The sequence below is a fragment of the Pipistrellus kuhlii genome, unplaced genomic scaffold (genome assembly GCF_014108245.1).
Source record: "Pipistrellus kuhlii isolate mPipKuh1 unplaced genomic scaffold, mPipKuh1.p scaffold_m20_p_12, whole genome shotgun sequence".
Classification (NCBI taxonomy): Eukaryota; Metazoa; Chordata; class Mammalia; order Chiroptera; family Vespertilionidae; genus Pipistrellus; species Pipistrellus kuhlii.
This window is the reverse complement of record NW_023425427.1, coordinates 29,283,623-29,307,101: the sequence shown is the minus strand read 5'-3', so window position 1 is coordinate 29,307,101 and position 23,479 is coordinate 29,283,623. Positions and strand designations below refer to the sequence as shown.

Sequence of the window (23,479 nt, the reverse complement as noted above, 5' to 3'; positions counted from 1 at the left end):
AAATCCTTAAATAGAATATCTTTTTCTGTTTATGAACTAACCTTTAACAACCAATCAAAATTTGCCATTTTTGTTTTCAAGACTCATCTGTTTAAGACTATTCTCGAATGTGACCAGAATACAGGAGAAGCAAACACTCTATCTAAACAATGAAAAACACCTGGCTTTTTTTTTTTTTTTTTTTTTTTTTTTTTTTTTTTTTTTTTTTTTTTTTTTTTTATAACCATGCCTTTGTTTTCTCAGAACAATTTACTGTCACCATTATCTACAAAGCAGTCTTCTAGAACCAAGCAAAGCATGATACCATGAAAGCAGTTTTGTTTTCTCTCAATATTTTATGCTCATTACTGAACCTCTGTGGAAATAAAATATTATCTCTGCTCTATTACATATAAACACAAATAATGTACATTGTACCTTTTGGCTATGAAAGTTAAGAAGTATATATAGTTTGAAGAAAATCTAATAGGATGATCCAAGATATTAACAACATGGGAAGTTTTGTCTAATCCATTTAGTATGTCTCTACTATTTCTGACGGCTTATTCCTTCCTAAATCTTAGCCTCAGCCCCCAATTTCATAACCCAGAGAAGCAATATTTTCCTAATGAGGTTAAAATTATTAACATGTCAACCTAGCTTACATGTAACTAGCCTGCTTCCTTCATTTGCCTTTCTTCCAAATCCAATAATACTTTCACCTTGTCTGAGACAAGGTGGCAAAAGGGGCGAAATGAAATGAGCTGGCTGAGCTTCCAGCCCAATTATAGTGAGTGCAGCTCCGCCATCCGTCTTCCCAGCTCCTGGGCCGGCCTTTTGATTTCCACCTAGAACTCAAATCATTTGGATTCCTAAGGAAGCCTTACAGACTACCACCAACTTCACAACATCCTGAGTTCCTTGCAGATAATTCACTCCAGTGAGTCTTCAATAAAGAAATCTCATTTCTCCACTATTCCAGATCCAATTCAGCAACCTCAAGTTCTGATTTACATTTGTTTTAATATACTGTTCAGGAACTGTCATTCCGCACCTATTGCAAATCACCTACCGATTTAGAGATCTGGGTTTAAATTTCCACTCCCCCACCACCACCACCACCACTACACTATTTCAGAAAACTCATTTGGATGGCACTTATGCCAAGGCACTGTGTTAGGCATGAGGTAGATTAGATGTGTTTTCTTCCTCTGAGAGCTGGCAAGCCAAGGAGAGAAACAGAGAATAAGCATACGAGACAAGTAAAATAATCCAAATATAAGCAATCACATAAGGTAGGACATAGTTCAAATATTATTGGCAATGCCAGGTTTACCCTGGTGTCGTCTCAGAAAGTTACTCTGCTTTTTTGCAGAATTTTATAGAAGACCCAATCCCTCCATCCCCTTCTCCAGGACTCTATTGTAAAGGTGCCCATTCCCTTTCATCATCATCCTTTCCCCCTCCAGGCATAGTTCATTTCATTGCACTTCACTCTACTATATTTCACAGGTGTGCATGTTTTACAGATTGAAGGCCAAGCCTTGCATCAGCAAGAAGATTATGACTGACTTTATTGCTGTGGTCTGGAATCAAACCCACAATATTTTCAAGGTATACTTGTGACATCATTCCTATCAACATGCAAACATAGTCTGGTGGTGTTCATCTTAAAAGAAAAAAGTGCCTACATTGTACATGTCCTTCCTGGTGCCCATCCCATTTTTTAAAAACATATTTTATTGATTTACAGAGAGGAAGAGAGAGGGATAGAGAGTTAGAAACATGGATGAGAGAAAGTCATCGTTCAGCTGCCTCTTGTACACCCCCCACTGGTGATGTGCTGGCAACCAAGGTACATGCCCCTCACCGGAATCGAACCTGGGACCTTTCAGTCCACAGGCCGACACTCTATCCACTGAGCCAAACCAATTTTGGCCCATCCCATTTTTTCCTGCTCTCTTATAACACCGAACTTCTCAAAACAATGAGTATCCACACTGTCTCCTCTGCTTTCCCTGAAACCCAACTGCCAGCCCAATCGCCTCTACCACTAACATACCTCAGAAAATCAGTCAATTTTCCCAACTCCACTGCCAGCACTTGGGTCCAGGTCATCAATTATCCCCCCATTTCCCACAATAGCCTCTCATTTCTCTTCTTCCTCTCCCAGCTATTATCTACAAAGCATTTGGAGAGAGTCCAGTAATACCTGCTTAAAACTCAATGGTTTTCCACCATGCTTAGAACAAAATCCGGCCTCTTACTCTGACCCACAAAGGGGTTCATATCTGGCATTATGACCCTCCCCAATTTCATCTCCTAGTACACTCTAGCTCATTCTCTGGCTGCAGGTTACAGGTCCTCCGTTAGTTTCTCCAACACCCTCAAGTCTTTCTGGTCTAAGAGACTGTGTGTATTCTATTGTGTCCTCATGAAATGCTCTTCCCATTACTGGGTTTTCCTCCACCTTTAGATTGCAGCAGTTTGAATGCCACCTATTCAGAGAGGCTTTTCCATGTCTCTTGTGCCAGTTCTTTTCTTCCATCACACTTCGTATTTCACAATTATGTTTTCATCTAATTATCTCTTGGCTGTGTCTCCCTCTCTAGGGGTGTCGAACTCAATCAGAGAAGGGGCCAAAATCTAAAATCCAGCCTAAATCGCGGGCCGAATGGTTTACTGAACAGTCATAAACTGTCATTGTGATGGAAACGCAGCGGAATGCAGTGATGACAGCGCGGTGCGGGCCACATTGCAAGGCCTGGCGGGACGGATTTGGCCCGCGGGCCTTGTGTTTGACACATGTGCTCTAGACTGTGACTTACATAAGAATAGTGGTTAAGTCCAGTATCTAAGATACTACCTAGCAGTTTATAAGCAATCAATAAACATGTGTTTAATGAATCAGGTTTTTTTTTATAAGAATATTATAAGACATGACATATTAGGAAAGTCCTGCCAACTTTTTTTTTTTTTTTTTTGGAATTTTTTATTGTCTTCCCAATGCTATGCACTACAATAGAGGCTTTCACATATTACCTAACTTTTCTCAATACATTTTTAAAGTAAAAGATTGTTTATTAAACTCTACATATCAAGCAACTGAGGAACAAATGTCCCTGTGATAATACAGAGTGTCGGGGATGGAATGCAAATCTAGCTCTTAACTCCCAATCGTTTGAAGCCTTTTTGATTATACCCATTGCTGGCTTCCTGGGTGTGAGATCCTTTTAGTCATCCAGGGCTTTGTTTAATGCTTTCCTGTTGCCATCTCAAAATTCTTCATTTCTGAACATGGGCCTGGCACCTTCATTTTACACTGGGCTCCACAAATTGTGCAGCTGCTCCTGACAGTACCACAAGATCCTAAATGTATTCCTACTAGTTTGACATTTCCGTACTTGGAAGAATTTAGGATCTAAGTACATGAAATAATTTACCCCTGTATTCACGGTTGTGAGGCAGTAGCTAGTGTTTGAAAAAGAAATTTCCAGATCTAATCACAGAGGTAATTCGTAACAGGCATATGGAGCTTCACAGATTATGCCTTTTATCTTTACAAATGGAAGGCAAGATCCTCCACTGGCACCACTGTTACTACTTGCTTTACTGCAGTGATTGGAACCAAACCCACAACATCTCCAAAGTACGCCTGTGTTTCCCTTTCTCTGTCTTGAGAAATGTCTGCTTATCTTCTCTATCTGTTGTAAAACTTGATCTCATCCTTGTATAAGGAATTACTTTCCCACCTCCACTCTTTTCAATCCCATGAAACTAGGTTATTTTGGAGGATCTTAGTCTAGAATTTGATCAAAGGCTTTGTCTAATAAACGACATTACTCTGGTAAGCCCATTATTCACAAACTCACCAAGCCACAAACAACAGAACTGACTGAAGGCATTGCCCCTTATATTGCCCACAGGGAAGATATTTCAAGACCCCAGAAGATGCTTGAAACCAGGATGGTACAAAACCCTTTATATACTCCATTTTTCCTTATACATAAATACCTATGGTAAAGTTTAACTTATCAATTAGGCACAGTAAGAGATTAACAACTAATAAAAGAATAATTATCACAACATACTGAAATAAAAGTTATGTGAATGTGGTCTCTCTCAAAATACTTTATTTCACGAATGGGAGGTTTGTTCTTACCTTAAATCTGAACAACCTCAGCGTACAGTGTTTTTTCTTTCCTTATTAGGTCGAGAACTTTCACTTTTAAAGGAAGCACTTCTCAACTTCTCTTTGGCACATCCGAACTGCCAGCCTTACTACTCTGGCACTTCGGGGCCATTATTAAGTAAAATAAAGGTTACATAACACCCTCACTGCGATACCTACTAAGTGACTGATGAGTGGGCATTGCAGCGTATGGAGCCAGGACAATGATCCGCGTGCTGAGTGGGAGGGGGCAGGCCAACGAGACTTCAACACGCTCCTCGGAATCGTAAGCAAGTTAAAACTTACTAATTATTTTTGGAATTTTCCACTTAATGTTTTTCGGATCGCATTTGACGATAGGTAACTGAAGCTGCGGAAAGCAAAACTACAGGTAGGGGTCTACTGTACCTTAGAGCAGTGATGATGCCTTACTCCCTGTCATCTTTTCTTAAGTGGTCAGTACTGTACGGCTCTATCCTGCGCCATGGAGTCTCCCAGATACGGTTAATAACAGCGCTGTCCCTTACCTGGCCTGCGGCCTCCCAGGTCTTACTCTGAAGTTCTTGTTAAGTCGGGGTCCTTAAAGTGCAATGCCCAGAGCAGCAGCAGCCAGCCCCACACAAGAAGGCGGGGAAGGAGTCCAAATGCAAATTCTCAGACCACCCCTCGGGCCTGTTTTATTCCAAACGCCTGAGGGAGCCTGGTTTAACAAGTCTTTCAGGTGGTTCTGATACACGCTAATGTTGAGAATCCCCATCACAGATAAAATATCCACGTAGTCATATCCCAATATGGGTGTTCATATAAATCACTGGGGAATCTTTTCACATTATTGTTGACTCTGGAACAATGCAGCTTTGAATTACACAGGTGCCCTTATATGTGGACTTTGTATTTTGAATTGACCCTAGCAGTTCAGTTGACCTGGGCAGTTGGAATCCAAGTGTTGTTCCAGAGTCAGCTGTGTAGTGCTCCCAGCCTCGTGGACGTGAACGGAAAGCCCACAGGTGCAGGGTGAGCAGTCCCAGGTGATTCTGATGCCAGCGGGTTTGGGAACCCTTCTCTAACATAGTTGCTGTTTAAAATCAGTTACGCATTTTGATGAACAGTTTTACCATTTCATTGTTGAGTTTCTTCAGGTTATTTTTCATTAATGTACCTCTGCAGGGCTTGACAAATTGAATCCAAAACTACTTGTTCTGATGCTCTGCCATGTTTCAGCAGATAAATTTGCAAGTGAAACAAGTCTAAAACTCCTGTTTTGTGAAAAATGCAAATTTTCAAAGATATAACAAAAACACAAGTACACTCCCTCATGCTTCCTTTAACCCTTGAGCACATTTTGAATATATTATAAACACAGAATTGCCCCAGGTTTCAATAATTCGATCCTTGGCTTAGTTTAATATAAAGAACATTTTGAAGCAGACTTCATGGGCTCTTTATTGAGGACCTACTATGTGCACAGTATTGCATCTCATTGGTTAATCAAATTTTCACCCTGGCCACCAGCCTGAGGAAAACAGATGAGAAAATATTTTGATTAAATGTATGTCTTCACCGTCCCCACTCCAACTCACTCCTCCCAAACTTTCTTTTAAAATCTTCAGAAGGAAAATTATATATATTTTTTCTAATAGCTCATCTGTCAGTCTTTGCTCCATCTTTCAGGAAAGTGATGGGTGAAGATAAAAGGAGGGGAAAAAAAACACTCTACATTTTCTGTCCATTTCTTATGAGTACTGAATGTGGAACCAGGCAGCCTGATTTCACACTTGTACTCCATGATATTGGTCAAGCTCCTTCATATATCTATGCCTTAGTTTCATCATCTGTAAAATGGGTACCTGCGGTTATTATAAGAAACAAATGATCCAATAAATATAAAGCCCCACAGAATGGTTTCTGGCACACAGAGTTCAACATGTGTAACTATTACTAACATTCCCATGTCACACTCTTTGCAGTTTCCACATTTGTCTATATCCTAGAGCCTAAGTCCAAGTGCCCGTATCATTCTGCCTCCAAGGAACTGTCTTGCTGTCCTATTTTTAATGTCCTTCAATCCTTATAGTCAATCCTAGCAACCTGGAGTTGTGTTCTGACTTCCTGTGTCCCTCCTGCCCTAATTGGCGCACATCTCCCCAATTCATGGTGGCACAAGGGGAATACTGTGGATATAGGCTTGGAGTCAGACAGATCTGGCTTCCAATGTTTATCTCCTTCCCATCTCCTGGCTCATTCTGCTCAGTGTCTTTGGCCTTCTTCTTGTTCCTTCAACACTCCTCTCCCTCAGGACACGTGTGCTTGCTGTTCTCTCTGCCTGGAACATTCTTCCCCAGGGTGTCTCCATTGCTTGTTCCCCTGCTTCAATCTAACATCTGTCTTATAGCACCAGTGCATTCCCTCTAGCTATAATAGTGCCCCACTTCATTCTCTTTTTCTTCATAGTACCTATAGTCCCTAGACATTTTATTACATATTTATTGGCTTCTCTGTGTGTCTGCTGACAGCCCTCCCTGGGATATAAGCTCCAAGAGGGCTGGTACTTGGTAAAATGGAGATGACGCTTACCTAATCAGGTTGTTGTATGGATTGAATGGCCTAACATGTATAAAACATAAAACTATTATGAATATTTTAAAAAGCCCAACAAAATGTTGAGCATAAAGCAAATGTTCACTTTCCTCCTTTTCTCATGATAACAAATGAAGAGGGTTGCTTCTTATGGTATCCCTACCAGCACCATTATCTCCCACAGCCAGTGACCCAGAGACCTGAGAAAACTGAATGGAAACTCTTCAATTGTATGATCATTATATAGATTTGCAGCAAAAGTCAGCATGTCCTAATTAGATTTCAAATATACCTGCTTGTGAAAATATAGGCAAATACTTCTTACATGCACACAGAGTCAGATTAAATAGGAATTCTTGTGAAAAGGGGAGTTTTCATTAAGTGATTTGGTTAGTTCATTTTTTTTTCACCCACTGTAATTGAACATATTGCCTCCTGATTTTTATTCAGTTTCTCGCCTTAATAAAGAAAGCACAGAACAGAAATCCATTTACTCCTGTATCTGAGTACAACATCTTGGCTGAGGGCATTGTTATAGACACCAATTGCCATTTGATATAATTGTATTAAGATATAGCATATTTGCCCGAATCTATTCTGACCTCACAATAAACCAAGGTAATTACTTTTTCAAATTAAACTCCAAGGTTCTTATTTAACTCATATTTGTCACATTTTTCTAATACCAGATCACACACACACACACACACAACCTATATAACAAGTGTTCTATATTCACATTTTGATTCACATCACCTATATAAAATAAACAGAGTTTATTTAAAACTTGAAAGAATAAGTAAATGATTCAACATGCTAAAATAATAAAGGAAATTAAATCTTACATCCATGTACACACATTTATAATGCCCTATTTTCACTGAACAGTATTAAGAGAGGTAGCATCAAAAATACCATATTTTTCTTTCTTCATTCAATAGTTTATTCCTTTAACTGAGCTTATTGGAAACTCTAATGACAATATGGTTCCATTGCTTTCATTAGTTAGTTCTACCCTGAGTAATGTCACATCCATAGCAACCTCCATAAACAAATGACCTTTGTGAGCAAAAAGACTCCAATAAAATTTGTTTATGCTCTTTTAGTCATCTTATCCCTAACTCACAAGTCAACAGAGTATTGAAAAAAATTAAAGAGCATGCATTTGAATTTCATCTCTACCATTGCCAGCTCTCCTGGTTAACACTTACTTGACATCTCTGAAATGTAATTTTTTCTGTGCTTTTAGCATCCAAATAAAACCTATCTCAGACTGATATTGAGTTTGCAGAAGAGATCACTGAAAATGCCTACTACTTAAAAATACCATAATACTGCTCATTTTTCTCTCCCTTTCTTCCTTATTTCTCTGTCTGGATATGATACACCTAAGTCCAGAACATTTTCACTATGTTCTTCCCTTATTCAACAAACAAGTGCTGAGTTTTCACAGCACACCAGACGCTGAACAAAACTTGGGATACCCTGATGAGTAAAATATATTCCTTGTCCTAAATGAGATCCTTAACCAAAGAGCTAGACCAGTGATTTTCAACTAGTGTGTTACAAGAATGTTTAAATTATGCAATACCTGACTATTTATTGAGGGACACTGATCTCTTTTCCCTTAGATTGTCAAATATAATAATGACAACAGCCAACAACATTAGCCATCCAATAATTAATTTATGCGTGTATGTGATGAAAAAGATTGAAATCACTGGACTATATTATATTCCAGGTATAGCTAAGGTAATGTTTGACAATCAGACATTTTCTCCAAGAAGAAATAATGCCCAGCCTTTCAAAGCTTTTATAATGTGTGTGATTCACAAATGATGTGGTAATACGATATCCTGTGAATTACCTCACTGCTCAGATCAGTGCAGGACCATGATGTTATCATACCAGCTTAGTCGACTGTCTCCATCAGCGAACCCAAAGGCACCAGTTATACAAGACATGGTATGGTCACACACACACACACACACACACACACACACACACACACACACCCTTTCTCCACCTACTTAGTGAGTAATGAGACAAAAGTAGGACTTCGCCATTATTTAACACTGGTCCTTTCTGCAATCATTTTCATAGTCTATTTATTTGGAGCATCTTGTTTTGGTAACATGAAGTAAGCTCTTGTTTTAGTTACTGTTGTCCCTGCATTCTATAGTTACATCCAATAACTTGATGCACCTTTTAAACAACCTCTTTTGGTAGCTGCAACCCAGATCATTTCCGCTTTGTCCTAGGCTCTTGTAATTTGAATCTTTATTGCTTATCTTTTAAAGAAAACTAATTTCATTTAGTGCTTTTAAATGCTTAAAACCTCATCTTTATTTCCCACCAAATGGCTGCTGGTCATCAGAACAAAGGAAAGCAGTCTTAAAGTTTATCTCTGTGTTCAAAATGCGTCATTACCTAGAAGGATAACTTAGTGTATCAAGTGAAAACAAATGGGCGTAGATCTTATTCTGAAACTGGTAACTCCCACTGGGCAATGGGTTGATGACAACAAACATCTGTCAGGTCCAATCATGCTGCTTCCCCTCAGTAATTCCTGCAGGGCTACCTTTGTGACAGACTTTACGGTAAAAAGACAACAAAAAGGGAATAAAGTGAATAGAAGTAACTCCCCAATTACTAAAACTTAACCGCATATACCAGTTGTCATAGTAATGCATAGCCATAGTGAAACCCTGAGTCAGAAATGATAGAACGCAATGTCTCTATCTTAAGTCAGGGTCTGCATCTTTTGTCTTCATCATGGTCCTGTTGCCTAGCTCTAGACATGGACTTCAGCTTCCTCTGGTTTCTGTCCTGTGCTTTCCTGGTATTTCTCTGCAGCCACGAATAGAATAGCCAACTGCAGAATTTCTGGGCTTTCATATCCCACTGCTTAAATAGAGTTTCCATCAGTTGTATGTCTACAAATATGTCTGTTTATTTTTCCCTAATTCTGAACACCTGCTGAAATGTCAAGTTCAACACATTCCATACATATACAAATAAATGACTGACTACTGTTGATACATAGCCCAAGAATATCTGCTGCAAATGCTATAGTTAGAATACTTTTATCTCTATCTACCCATTCAGATCTCCCCTTCTCTCTATCTATTTTCCCTTCCTACCTTCCTACCTCTCTCCTTCTCTCTCTCTCCTTCTCTCTCTCTCTCTCTCTCTCTCTCTCTCTCTCTCTCTCTCTCTCTCTCTCTCTCTCTCTCTCTCTCTCTCTCTCCTCTCTCTGACGTGGGATAGGAAGATTGCAGTTCCAAACCAGAGTACCTCTCACTCCCAAACTCTGTACTTTCCCAATGTAGAGGCTTCATACACCTTGAAAATAGTTGAAACTTCATGTCTTCCATCATGTGCCAGATGTTCTAGGGCTGTGGTCGGCAAACTGCAGCTCTCAAGCCACATGTGGCTCTTTGGCCCCTTGAGTGTGGCTCTTCCACAAAATACCATGGCCTGGGCAAGTCTACTTTGAAGAAGTGGCATTAAAAGAAGTTTAAATTTAAAAAATTTAGCTCTCAAAAGAAATTTCAATCGTTGTACAGTTGATATTTGGCTCTGTTGACTAATGAGTTTGCCGACCACTGTTCTAGGGAAAATAGTCAACTTGCTGTTTACCTGAAGTTTTACAATTTAATTGTTCATTGCCCAATTTGCTGTGGCTTAGGCAATCACAGTCTGGGACTCCGGGAAATTACCATCAACTACTGTTTTAAAGATAAAATACTTCCTTTGACATACTGCTTATTTCAGTTCAGTTCCAGTAATTTGGTCAGAATTTGTTTTGTTTTATAGTGATCGTATTACAATATATAAATGTATCAGATTAACACGTTGTACACCTTAAATTTACACAGTGTTGTATGTCAGTATTTCAATAGAGAAAACAAATAGGCATGTTCTCAGAAAGACTCAACTTTTCACCTCATTTGATCTTAGCATTTTGAAAACGCTCATCTCTTGCTATGTCCTCATTTGGTGTTAATCTTCATCCTCTTTTTTCCCCTATTAATATAGTGGTATATAGTAATTATCTATATTTATAATGATTATTGAGTAAAGGAGACAAGCACTTATATGAAAAAATCAGACATTCTGAAATAACAGAAAAAAACAACTGTAAAGGCCCTATTTAAAAAAATAGTTGTGATTCAAAATTTCAAGTTAAGGGTTATTTGCATTCATTAAAAAGAACAAAATTAATAAAATATTTACAAAGTAGTAAAAATTGCTCTTTGCAACATCTAACTAGAAAATTAATATTTATAAGGATATCCAAAAATTTTACTTTATTTGTACAGCTTTAATTCAGTGAATCAAAAACTGAAAATGCCATCATTTGTTTTATTCATAGGACCTATCAATTGATTTCCTTATTCATTTGGTCAGTTTCACCAAGCTATAACAGACCAATAATTGAATTAATATAATTTAATAGACTTATAAGTCATAACATATTGTTTACTTTTCATTGCTAACTATATTCCATTATGCTTATACCAAGCTGTATGCCAACTTATGGTTTCATCTCTCCCACCACCATAAATTAGTCTTCCAAAAGTCTTTTTTACATTTGTTTCTCCTGCAGCATGAAATTTTATCTTGTACAGACTCATTAAAATGTAAGTCAAAACAAAATATTTATATCCCCAAATCTACTGGTGGGAAAGGCAATTTTAACTTCCACAGACATCATTATAAATTCAACACTCAGAAAACAAAAGTGTAAGTTTCAGTTACTCAGGATAAATAAATTCTGGAGATCCCCAATGTGCAGCATGATGACTACAGTTATCAATATTGTATTTTATACTTGAAATCTGCTGAGAGAATAGATCTTAAATGTTCTAATGGCAAAAACAAATCTGGTAACTATGCAAGGTGACGAATATTCTATTAGCTTGATTGTAGTAATCATTTCACAATGTATATAATCTCAAAACATCATGTCTATAATTGTATATATTTAAGGTAGGTTGAATACCTTAAATATGCACAATATTCATTTGTAAATTATAGCTCAATAAAGTTAAGGGGTGAGGGGAAGAGTGCAATGAATCTTCATCTATTCTGTTCCTTTGCCCACAGAACCCCTTTCCAAATGGAGGAGTAGTTATCATGGATTTAAAGGCAACTTAGAGCATCTTTCACCACCATCTTCAAAACTTTGTTTAGTAAAGATTTTACAAATGACGCTGGCCTGGTATGACTCAGTGACTAACCTATGATCCAGGAGGTCCCAGTTCAATTCAAGAGCACATGCCCAGGTTGCACTCTCAATGCTTGACAAATAGGGGACATGCAGGAAGCCAATCAATGATTCTCTCTCATCATTGGTGTTTCTGTCTCTCTATCCCTCTTCCTTCTTCTCTAAAATCAATAAAGATATATATATATATATATATATTTAAGATTTAACAAACAAAACAATGATATTTTAAAGCTAGCGAAAAGCAAAAGAATGGCCTCCCAAAGTGGTCTACATCTTAATCTCCAGAACCTGTGAATATGTTACTCATGGCAAAGGGAATCGAGGTTGCTAATTACTGACCTTAAAGAGGGTGTTGTGGATTACCCAGGCAGGTCCCCTATAATCCTAAGAATCTATAATATGAAGAGGGAGGCAGAAAAGAAGGGGTGAGAAAGCAATGTGAGGATGGGAGCAGGAGTCAACCAGATGCACTTCGGCTGCCCTTGCAGAAAGACGAGGGAGCTAGGAGCCAGGGGCCAAGGGATGTTGGTACCTTTTACAAGCTGGAAAAGACAAGTGAATGGGTTTTCCCTAGAGACTACAGAAAGGAACACAGCCCTACTGACACCCTAATTTTAATGTAGAGAAATCTATGTCAGACTTCTGAACAACAGAACTGTTAGGTAATAAACTCATATTGCTTTAAGCCACTAACTTTGTGATAAGTTCTTAAAGGCAACAACAACAAAAAAAACACCTAACAAACATGATTTTTTTTTTTAATCATGAAAGCAAAACCTAACACAAATAGTTAGATGATATATTTTTACATATTCCATTTCTTAATGATACCTTAATTGGCTTCCATGACAAACAAGCCAAATATTTTCTGAGAGTTTAACTGAACACAGTGAACCAATTAAAATCTACAGTCTGACAGCAAAAAAGCAGATCAATGTCACAACACAGCTCCTATTATTATTAGCTCAACTTTTTAGAAACTCTCTCTCAAGCATTTATCTTGACTTTAATGTATAAAGTATAATTCAGGGTAAGCAAATACTTGATGGGAAGATTTCCTAGTTATTAGAAAAAAAAGTTCATCTAATAAATGAAAAAGAATGAATTGTACTATCACCATTTGCAATGCCCTAATGAAGCAATGGAAAAGCTAAGAATCAGCAAACTCCCACCAAGTGTCATATCCAGTCCATGGCCTGTTTTTTTCTTAGCCTGTGAACTAAAAAATTATTTTTTTACATTCTTAAGTGGTTTTTAAAAATCAAAAGTACAGTAATATTTCACATGTAAAATTATAATATATGAAATTCCCTTTTCAATGTTTATTTATAAAGCTGTATTGATACACAGCCATGCCCATTTATTTGCATAATGGCTATAGCTGCTTTGAGCTGTAATAGTAGAGTTGAGTAGCTGTAAGAGACCGTATGGTGCTCAAAACCTAAAACATTTACTATTTGGTCCTTTGCATAAAAAGGTTGCCAACCCCGGCTCTAGGCAATGGTCCTCAATGGTAGTTAATACCTAAAATGAAAGGCAACCAAAATACCTATGAAATATTCTTGCTTGAAATCAAAACTGATCAAGCATGTTTGTCAAACTACCAGTTCACAGGAAACACAATGGACAGAGAAACACGTAAGATAACACTACTGGGATATATTCAGCAAAATATAAAATTTGGGGAATAATACAGGACAGACGTTTTTCATTGACAAATAGTTTTCAACAGAAAAAAAATCAGGAAGGGGGAAACTGTAAACAAAAACAAAACAAAACAAAACAATTTTAATGTGTCAATTCAAATCAACTGTGGGTAAAAAAAACAACACAGAATTATGAGATCATCAAGGAAAGGTGATTCTATCTTAATATATGAAGGTATTAGGAAACTATTAATTTGTTTACATTTCACTTTAATGAGTCTTTACCTTTCAATTATTTTTAGATGAACTGATATTTAGCATTTGCTTTTAAATAACATATTGGGGAGGGAAGAAATAGAAAATATTGCCATAGATGAGGCAAGATTTGTCAGGACTTGATCATTGTTGAAGCTGGGTTATGAGTACCTGGGGTTTATAATACTATTTCCCTATTGTTATATAAATATTGGAATAAAACTATTTTAAAATGCATTCTTTTCCAAAAGTCATAAGGTTTAAAAAGAAAATAATTTTATAATCACAATCTATTTCATAACATAAAGAATCCAATGATTAAAATACCAAAGCAAAGAGCATCCTATATGCCAATATGGTATCAACTTCCCATTTTATCTCAAAATTGTCATATTCACCTCCAGAAAAAGGTAAAGTGATGGACAGTTCAAGGACCAGGATCTATTGTTAAAAGCAACCATCTTGAAGAAGACAAGCTGATTTTATTTTTGAAAACATTTTTAAAGTTTAATTAGAAGCCTAGTACAGATAATCATTAGCCTTATGTCACATCTGAGCCGTAACCTACAAGGTTCTAATTTCAGAAGAATTAAAGACAAATAGCACTTCCCCATAAAACAAAGGCTACTTCTGCTTTTGATATTTGCTGTAATACTTCTTGTTAACACCATAGTTATGTAATGTTCCATTTAACAAGTAGCTCTTGCCAGCCACTGAACTAGCTATGTACATCAAAACCCAATGTTCATAATTTATCCTGGGGTAGGTATCCCATCTTTGTTTTATGATTAAGGCAATGAGACACAAAATGACTAAGTAGCAAAATCATTAATGACCTAAGTCAAACTGGAAATCAAATCTGTCTGACTGGAGTGTCAATACAGTCTCTTAGTGTAGACAGCCAGCATCACTTTCCTTTAGCTCCTTGCAAATTTTGGCTTGAGCTTCCTCTGGTGCAAAACAACTCCAGAGAAGAAGCCCTTGTCCTTATAGCTTCCAAAGAGCAAGCTCAGTTTCTGAGTTTATAACCTGACAAAATATTTGCAAATTAAGAACCAAAGAGACAAGTACAAAGATGTTCATGAATGCTATTTAAAATAGCAGAAAGAGAAAGAAAAGAAAAACTTAATTTTTACCAGTAGAGCAATGAGTAAATTACCTGTGGTAGAATAAATACTGAAATAATAGACAACAATTACAAATAACATATTGATTTACCTTAAAATATACAATGTTCAGTGAAAAATGCAAATTGCAAGAGAATATACAGATCATAATTTAGGTAGAGTTTTTTAAATTACTTTACATCTATATAAATACATATGTAGCTGAGATTTTAAAAAAATAAACATAAATAAATATATGAGAACAATGATCCTCAAGTTCAGAATACTTTTTACCATTGGGGAATTAAGAGTATGGTAGGGGAACTTAAACAGTGGGAAAGAAAGAAGGAATTCTCCTGATAGGACTGAGGAGAATATAGGCATATAATGTAATTTGCCTCTGACCACATAGCTAATAATTGAAAGAGTCAGAATTCCAATATAGATCTCCTTGATTCCATACTGTTCTCTAAAATTAATTCAGATCTCCCAAAGTAGAGAGGAATTGCATTCAAATTGAGCCTCTTGGGCTGTTTAATCAATACAGCCCTCAACTTGCTACTATAAAGTTTATTCCCAAAGAAGTCCTAGAAAGCTCAATCTTTGAAGAGGACAAAACCTAGTTGGTTATTACCATGGATGTGTTTTATGTGACTATTTTGTGGTTGAACTTCTGGTATTCTAGAAAGGCATTTTGAATGAATATGCATTTCCATGACATTGAATGCATGGATTGGCAGTTTCTCATATCAACTCTGAACTTAAATAATTGTCCTTTGGACAACTAAAGTAACGATTCCCACCTTTTTGACAACTGAGAAATTTCCCACATCCATTGAAGTATTTGAAGAGATCAAAGTATGGAGGTATGCCGAAACCAGTTTGGCTCAATGGATAGAGCGTCAGCCTGCGAACTGAAAGGTCCCGGGTTCAATTCCGGTCAAGGGCATGTACCTTGGTTGTGGGCACATCCCCATTGGGTAGTGTGCAAGAGGCAGCTGATCGATGATTCTCTCTCATTGATGTTTCTCCCTTCCTTTCTGTAAAAAAATCAATAAAATATATTTTAAAAAATAAAAATAAAAAATAAAAAAAACAAAGTATGGAGGTATTTGGTTAGGCCAATGATATAAAGAAACAATTTAGCAATTTCTGAATTAAAAAAACAAAAGTTTTCATAAAAATACATATTTTATATGATAATAGTGAATTATTCACTAACATTACAAAGAGAATATTTTAGGCAAAATATGGAAAGAGGGCAATAATGACTCTCAGGAAGGCATGCTTCTTTCCAAATCCAAGCAACTCTTTTTCTTTCTCATCTCTTAAGAATCAGGCACCAAGCTTAGGAGACTTTCTCTAAACTTCTTATCCTCATGGCATCAACTGCTTCAACTTTTGTGCATTCTGACTATAAAGCTAAACTCTATATGTCTCTGTCTTGTTGCTCTGCATATCTGTCTTGTATTAAACAATCAATTCTATTAGGAAAGTTGTCTAGTACCTACCATGGTGCCTAACCTTTCCTAGCTTCCCTGCAAAGTTATTTTTTTTAAACAATGTTCTCTGCAATCCTTCCATTTTTGCTCTACCAGCCTTCCTTTGTCTTTGTAAATGAAAAAATACAAAAAGTAAAGCCAATGCACAAACCATCACATCTGGTCAGAACAGATGAATATAATGTTTTGCTACTATTTATAAATGATTGTAATGGTTCAGTTTTTAAAATATCTCAATAAACAATGGCAGGAGCAACTGTTCTAATATATTTTAAATAGTTGAAAACACATTTAAAACTATCACCATACGAGGATATTTTACTTCTCAAAACTTAAAATATTTTTTTAAAATATATTTTATTGATTTTTTACAGAGAGGAAGGGAGAGAGATAGAGAGCTAGAAACGTCAATGAGAGAGAAACACTGATCAGCTGCCTCCTGCACACCCCCCTACTGGGGATGTGCCCTCAACTCATGTACATGGCCTTGACCGGAATCCAACCTGGGACCTTTCAGTTCGCAGACCGACGCTCTACCAAGCCAAACCGGTTTCGGCTCAAAACTTAAAATATTTGAGTTACTCATTTGCCAGCTAATATATTCATGGCCCTCCAATTAATGATGAAACCAAATTAAAATTTAATTCACTATGATTAATGAGAAAAAAAGCTAGTTAGTAGTTATATTAATGATTGGGGGGAAAGATGACATTTCAGAAATGCTTAAACAAAATGAACCATGATGAAAATGGCTTTTTTTCCCCCATAAAAAAAAAAAAAAAAAAAAAAAAAAACCTCACAAGGACAGGAGAATACCTCTGTATTCCTGAGCAATAAAACGCTGTCCCTTTTTGAGTGAGTAAAGGGCAGTAGACAAAAATCAACCTATCAAGGAAAGGCTTATTCCGTAATGGACGAGCACTGCAGGGGACTCATTCAGCTTCCACCAGGAGAGCCCTTTGTGTAACAAGAACAAACTATTAAGGGTTTAATGACACTGCAATAGCCCGTCAGACACTGAAAAAAGAAACAGAGGATTCTTTTTTTTTTTTTTTTTCAACTTGCTGTTATTTCTACTACAACTACCAAGGGATCTTCCATCCATACCATCTTCAAATAGGCCATTGGTTTGGAGATGAGTTTTTCTGACTTTAGCCCTGCCTTTGACTCAGTGTTCCTCATTTATTTTAAGATCTGGAAGAACCCAGCTTTCAAATTAGGTCTGGAAAAGCCGGAAGTCACCTATGAGGCCAGCAGAGCAAGTCAGCCTCAGAAATGGAAACAGATTATTCATGGGATCCTGCAGGCATAACTTCTCAAAGGGAAGAGGGACTTTGGTAACCAGCTTATCTAGTTTGCAGCACTGCAGCTTCAGTGCACTCACTGTGATTGCCATACACTCTCAGCTGCTCACCTGTCTGCATCAGGTGTGATGTTCGGCGGTTGGCATTTGCTGATAAGGGTAATTATGGCATTAGTAGAAGCAAGCATGCCACCTAAGGTTGAAAAACAACTCTAATTACACATCATTTCACCCTCTCAGAACTGTTTCTTCCTTTTTCTTTTACACAGTGCTTACTTTGAGATTAAATTAAATCTGCAATTATTTGAAAACAAGCCTTTAAATAGTAGTGGGACTGCAGGAGGTAATCACCTTTCAAAATTAAAAATGCATCCATGCTGAGGTGAGCTTTTGATATTTGTAACACCAGAAGGCACTTGCTGAATCACCTTTCAATAAATCTCCATGCATTTCTATGTAGATAGAACTGAAGCAAATAATAGGAGTAACAAGAACAATACTTCAAGAAGGAAATATGAAATCCGGATCATATATAATGGAGGGAAAGTCATTTTACTTTTATGTCTTGACCAATTCAACAGAGACATTATGTAACACATTAATAGTAAGAAACTTAATTACATATCCAAAATTCAAATATATAGTCTTTTATACTTAAATACTTATAAAACTAAAATAAGCTCTAGCTGATTTGGTTCAGTGAATAGAATTTCAGCTTGTGACTGAGGGTCCCAGATTCGATTTTGATCAAGAGCACATACCTGGGTTGTGGGCTCAATCCCCAGAAGGGGGTCGTGCAGGAGGCAGGCGATCAATGATTCTGTCTCATCATTGATGTTTCTATCTCTCTCTCTCCCTTCCTCTCTGAAATCAACAAACATATTTTTTTTAAAAAACAACATAAATTATATTTATTAAAAACACTGTTTTTAGATTTTTTAAAAATCTGTAAGCCACTTTCAGAGGAAAACAAATTCCAAGGAGTAAGTATGATTAAATCCTACTGCATTCTTTCAGAATTTTATGATTTGGAATATAATTTGAATACAGTATATTACTAGACTAAAGCTTGCATTGTCAGCCATAAAGCATAAGAATAGGGGAGAGGAGAGTATTTCTTGAATTATAAAATGAAAACAATATCTTTAGAAAAATCATCAAGAATTGATTTGGTAGACATACTGTGGCCCAGAATGTGAAAACACACCCTTTAAATGCCACCTTTGTGACTTAGAACACCTGCCCTTTCCACCAGATGTTGTACAGGGTGGTGCTGCTTAGGCCTGGCTGATGCAGAACAGAAGCAGACTCCAGAGAGCTGTGGCAGAAATGGTACACACTGCCCTACCAGAGGCCTACCTTACTCCAGAAAGAACCCCAAAAGACCATTTTTCTGAGTACTAAAGAGAGTGCCAGAAATGCAACTTTTTGTTACTAATAATGGCATTAAAATCATGAGAAATCTTTACGAAAACCACAATATACTCAGTGATAAGTGAAGTAGAAAATCTAATTACCAAGATTGATTCAAACAGACCTCTCCCTCATGGTCTATACTAGTGTTACCTGGGAACAACTAGTAGGGATTTCAAGGCTCTAACTAGAAAAGAGTAACAAAGAGTAACAAAGAGTAACAAAGGCCACATTAATAGAATGACTATATAATCATTTACATTCTCAAAAGGAAGAAAGATGTAGGGAAGCTCCCAATTTTTATTATTAACTAAATGTTTACACATTTATATATTTTGACTTTTAAACAAAAGAGTAAAATCCTCATATTATTTTCATCTGGATGGCTACCACCATATTTCTGAGTAGAACACAAAAAAGAATAAGATCCAAAACCACATCACAGAACACCTTGTTTATAGATAAGAATAAATAAAAAGCACCATTAGTTACATTAGTTGCTTTAATCACTTTCTACTTTATACCTTAAGCTATTTTTTTGGCATGAAATACAGTAAGTTTAAAATAGCACCAGCTCCCTTTAAAAGAGGGGAAACTCTTACTTGAAGATTAAGACTTATTTAAAACATATCTGCTACAAGCATTATTATCCCCTCTCTCCTGTTTGCATAAATAAGTGGGGTATCTCTCTTACAAATTAAATAGAAAGTCTTTGTTAACAACTAATGGAATCAAACCTTGGTTAAAAACCTGATTATCTTTGTGTGTTTTCTTTAATTTGCTGATTAAAATCATGGCTAGGGGCACTTGTTAGACTTTTTTTTTTTTTTTTTTTTTTTTTTTTTTTTAACAAAATCAATATTAAACTTGCCATACAATGTGAGAATAAGCTCAGGCTTTTGCCATAACTGGATTTTAACTGAAGTACTAATGTTTCAATGAACAAGCACTGCAGAAAAATATAGCAACTTCATCACCCTTAGCAAACAAGGGGTCACAGTTACTTTTCCAGACGCCTTCTGGTTGTCCTGGTATCCTATTGTGCCCTCTCTCTCACACACATATTTATTCTACATAACAAACCTGTGAATTATTTAACCCAATTTATAGTTATATGAAGGTTCTTGTATAGCCTTACTATAGACTGCACACACCTGTTGAACAGAATCAAAAAAGCAACTTAAGTTGCCTAGAATAATACTTAGGCTTTCTATTAAAAGGGGGATAAAATTAATCCTTAGCTCACATAATTGACAGAAGTCATCGTTATCTTTTCTACATATTTAGTTTAGAAAAACCTATTTTCAGAACAGTAAATATTTAAAAATATTTTCAAGTCTACATTTCTAAATAAATAATATTTCAATGCATGCAATAAAATGAATTGCGTTTGAAGTGTACTCTATCTACATTTAAAATTTAAAAACTTAAAAAACTCACTAAATATCACAGAAAATATTTCAAATTTAACACCACGTTCTGCTAGTAGTTTTTATGAACAAGCAAACAAAATAAACACCCTATAAATTGTAATATGCTTACATTTCATTCTGTTGAAGTAATATTTTAAACTTTCTGCTTTTCAGGGATTAATTTTTAGCCTCCAATGACGACCCTGCTCAGACACAGCAGCCTAACATTGTTCATGCTGTAAAATCCAATGCTTATGTACCATCCTTTTAATTAATTTACTTTCTCTTCACCATGTAATATTTGCTGAGCACTCCTCTATATGTAAAACTTAAGTACACCCCCCAGACACACCCCACATCCCCTATACACCCCACACCCCCACACACACTGAGTTCCTCAGTATTTTGGAAGTTAAAAGTGATGTGTCCTTCTTCCTTAAGAGCAACAGGAGGGCTCTGCAGTCTTAGAACAGAGTTCTCTCCTTCTAGGCTGAAGGAAAGCAACTAACATTTACATACTAAAAATGCAAATGCAGCTAAAGTTTTTTTTTTTTATCAACTACACATCTGATGCTCACATTAATTCACTCATGTGCTTCTGTTGCACTCATTAGACACTGAGGAGGAGCTGACCCATGGGAAAACTATGTGTGTTTTTTTCTTTTCTTTTCTGAATGTCGTATGTGTTAACAGCAGGGTGATAAGCACCTGGGGTATTTTTGCTATTCTGTTCACGCACACGATATTTGGCAAACAATTAAACGCACCCATTAACAGTGTGGGCTTGTGGGATGGAAAAGAGCAACTGTTAAGAGAGTAAAAATACTGTATGCTCTCCCCATTCCGGCCTCATTCAGCGGCTGCTGAGTACCCCCGAACATGCTGCCCAGAAAGATGCCCAGGACGTGCATCTGAGTCACAACAACACACTCCACAGCATCTCACACCCTCGTGAACTGCAAAACTCTGATCTCACAGCGAGCCCCTCGCCTCTCAGCATGTTCCCCATTTTTTGCAAAGAAATCAGAGACGTCAGTAGACTCTCTGTGGCTGAGGATAAGGAAGTCATCCTCCTCATCCCTCCTCACAGCCTCCACTTTTATTGATTTATTTTTTTCCCCCGTTAGAAGCGGCTCCACAAGTTCCCTGGCTGGAGCCCTACGGAGGCAAGTTCAGCACCATGGACAGGGCTCGAGTCCCTAGTGGAGAGAAAGGGAAGAAGAGAGACCCAGGCAGGGGTTCCCCCGGGGCCACTCACCGGTGTCTGCTGCGAGGGGAGTCCCGAGCGCTTGGTGGAGCCCTGCTTGGAACTTAGCCTTTTCCACGACTCGGCAAACCTGCCCCGGCTGGCGTTCCGGCTGCACCTGCGGCTGTCCCCGCCGCCGTCCTCCCGGTCCGAGCCGCCCCGCTCCATCTCCGCTGCATCCCGCCACTTCTTCCCCATGCCAAGCTGGCCTCCCCAGCCGGGCAACACCCCGGCGGCGGCGCCAAGGGCTCTGGCTCGCTCCTCCCGCTGCAGGTCTCACTCCTCCTGCCCAGGCGCAGCTCCCGGTTGGCGCCGCCTGTGCCTCCGCCGGGCTCCTACCGGAGCCCCGCGCTCCGTTACCGCCGTGGCCACCAGGCTGCGCTTGCGCCCACGATTGACTCAACTCAACGGGGCTGGCGCTGCTGCGAGTGCCACCTGCACCGGAGCCAGCTTCCTTTGGAGCTCCCAAATTTCTCTCCACCCCGCAGCCGCCCCAAGTCACAAGGCCCCACCACACCTGGGGCTATGGATGCTCGGCTGGGGAGTTACCTCCAGTCACCTGACCCCGCCCAGTCCCCCAGGCCTGGAGGCCAACCTCACCCCATTCCCTAGCTGCAAGTGCAAGCCTCTTGGTCACCCACACTGGGTGGGTGGAGACTCCCTGGACTTAGAGAAAGACAGGACGTGCGCAACTTTGTCCTCCCTCCTGTCTCTTCCTCCCCTTTCTCCTGTTGTTTGCTGCAACAGCTGCCTCCTAAGTGTCCTCTCTGAGAGGAGAACTTCATCTCCCTGGCAGGCGCCAAGCTAATGCTTCTCCCGCTGGCTCAACACTTGGCTGCACATCCGAGTTATCTAAATCTTTTTTTGTTGCTGTTATTAATGCTCATATTCCTCATAGTCTACTTTAAGTGGCCGGGCTATGGCCTGGGAATCGGAATAGTTGAAAAAACCAAAAAACAAAAAACCCTTCCCAGGTGATTCTTGCTGCTCTACCACAATTACCACAATTAAGCTTTCAAGGACCCATATTATGGGGAGAGAGCAGAGAAGGGTCCTTAGCGAACAAAGGTTTGATATTTCTTAATCAACTCTTTTTTTTCTCCCCTCCAGGGTAGGAATGGGATATTCAGTTTACCCTCTCCCTCCAGGGGCAAGGATGGTACAGCAATCACCAGTGAGGACAGGTGAGCTCCCGTGTGCTGTATATTCTTTGACACTTCCACCTCATTCTAGGTTTACATGTCTGCCATCTGCTCCTAAAAAGGAAAGCTCGAGGTCTCTCATAAGTTCTGTGTCAGTTATTTTACCAGACTGAGCTATCCTTGTTTTTAGAAAATGCCCTTACTCAGATGAGAGAGAGCCATTGGGGGTCCACCACAAATTCACAAAAGCTGAGACAATGGCCTTACTCATTATTTAAGAGAAGGGGCCTGGTCAAAACAACAGTTGCTTACCTGTTGCAATGGAAACAGATGTATCTTCAATTTTTATTCTTATGTTTGAAATAGAGATTTCTCCCAGAAGGCAAAGGGAAAGGGGGATGGAGGGGAAAGGAGAGGGGTGAAAAATACTAAGGAAAATTGTTGTGATGGTACCCATTGTGAAAATCATAATCTGAGTTGTTGATGGGGAA

General features: G+C 38.2%; 1 protein-coding gene across 7 annotated transcripts in view; it reads right to left on the bottom strand.

Moving 5' to 3' along the window:
• TRPM3 (transient receptor potential cation channel subfamily M member 3) overlaps positions 1 to 22,192 on the bottom strand; it is a 663,453-nt gene extending 641,261 nt beyond the window's left edge. For 4 of the 7 annotated variants that reach the window (XM_045580124.1, XM_045580129.1, XM_045580126.1 and 1 more), the window contains exon 1: positions 21,859 to 22,192. In XM_045580124.1, coding sequence (XP_045436080.1) covers positions 21,859 to 22,044 — 186 coding nt within the window. In that variant the 5' untranslated portion in view covers positions 22,045 to 22,192. The remainder of the gene's footprint in view (positions 1 to 21,858) is intronic. The other 3 variants (XM_045580121.1, XM_045580123.1, XM_045580128.1) reach the window with 3 other exon arrangements.
• Positions 22,193 to 23,479: the final 1,287 nt, after the last annotated feature.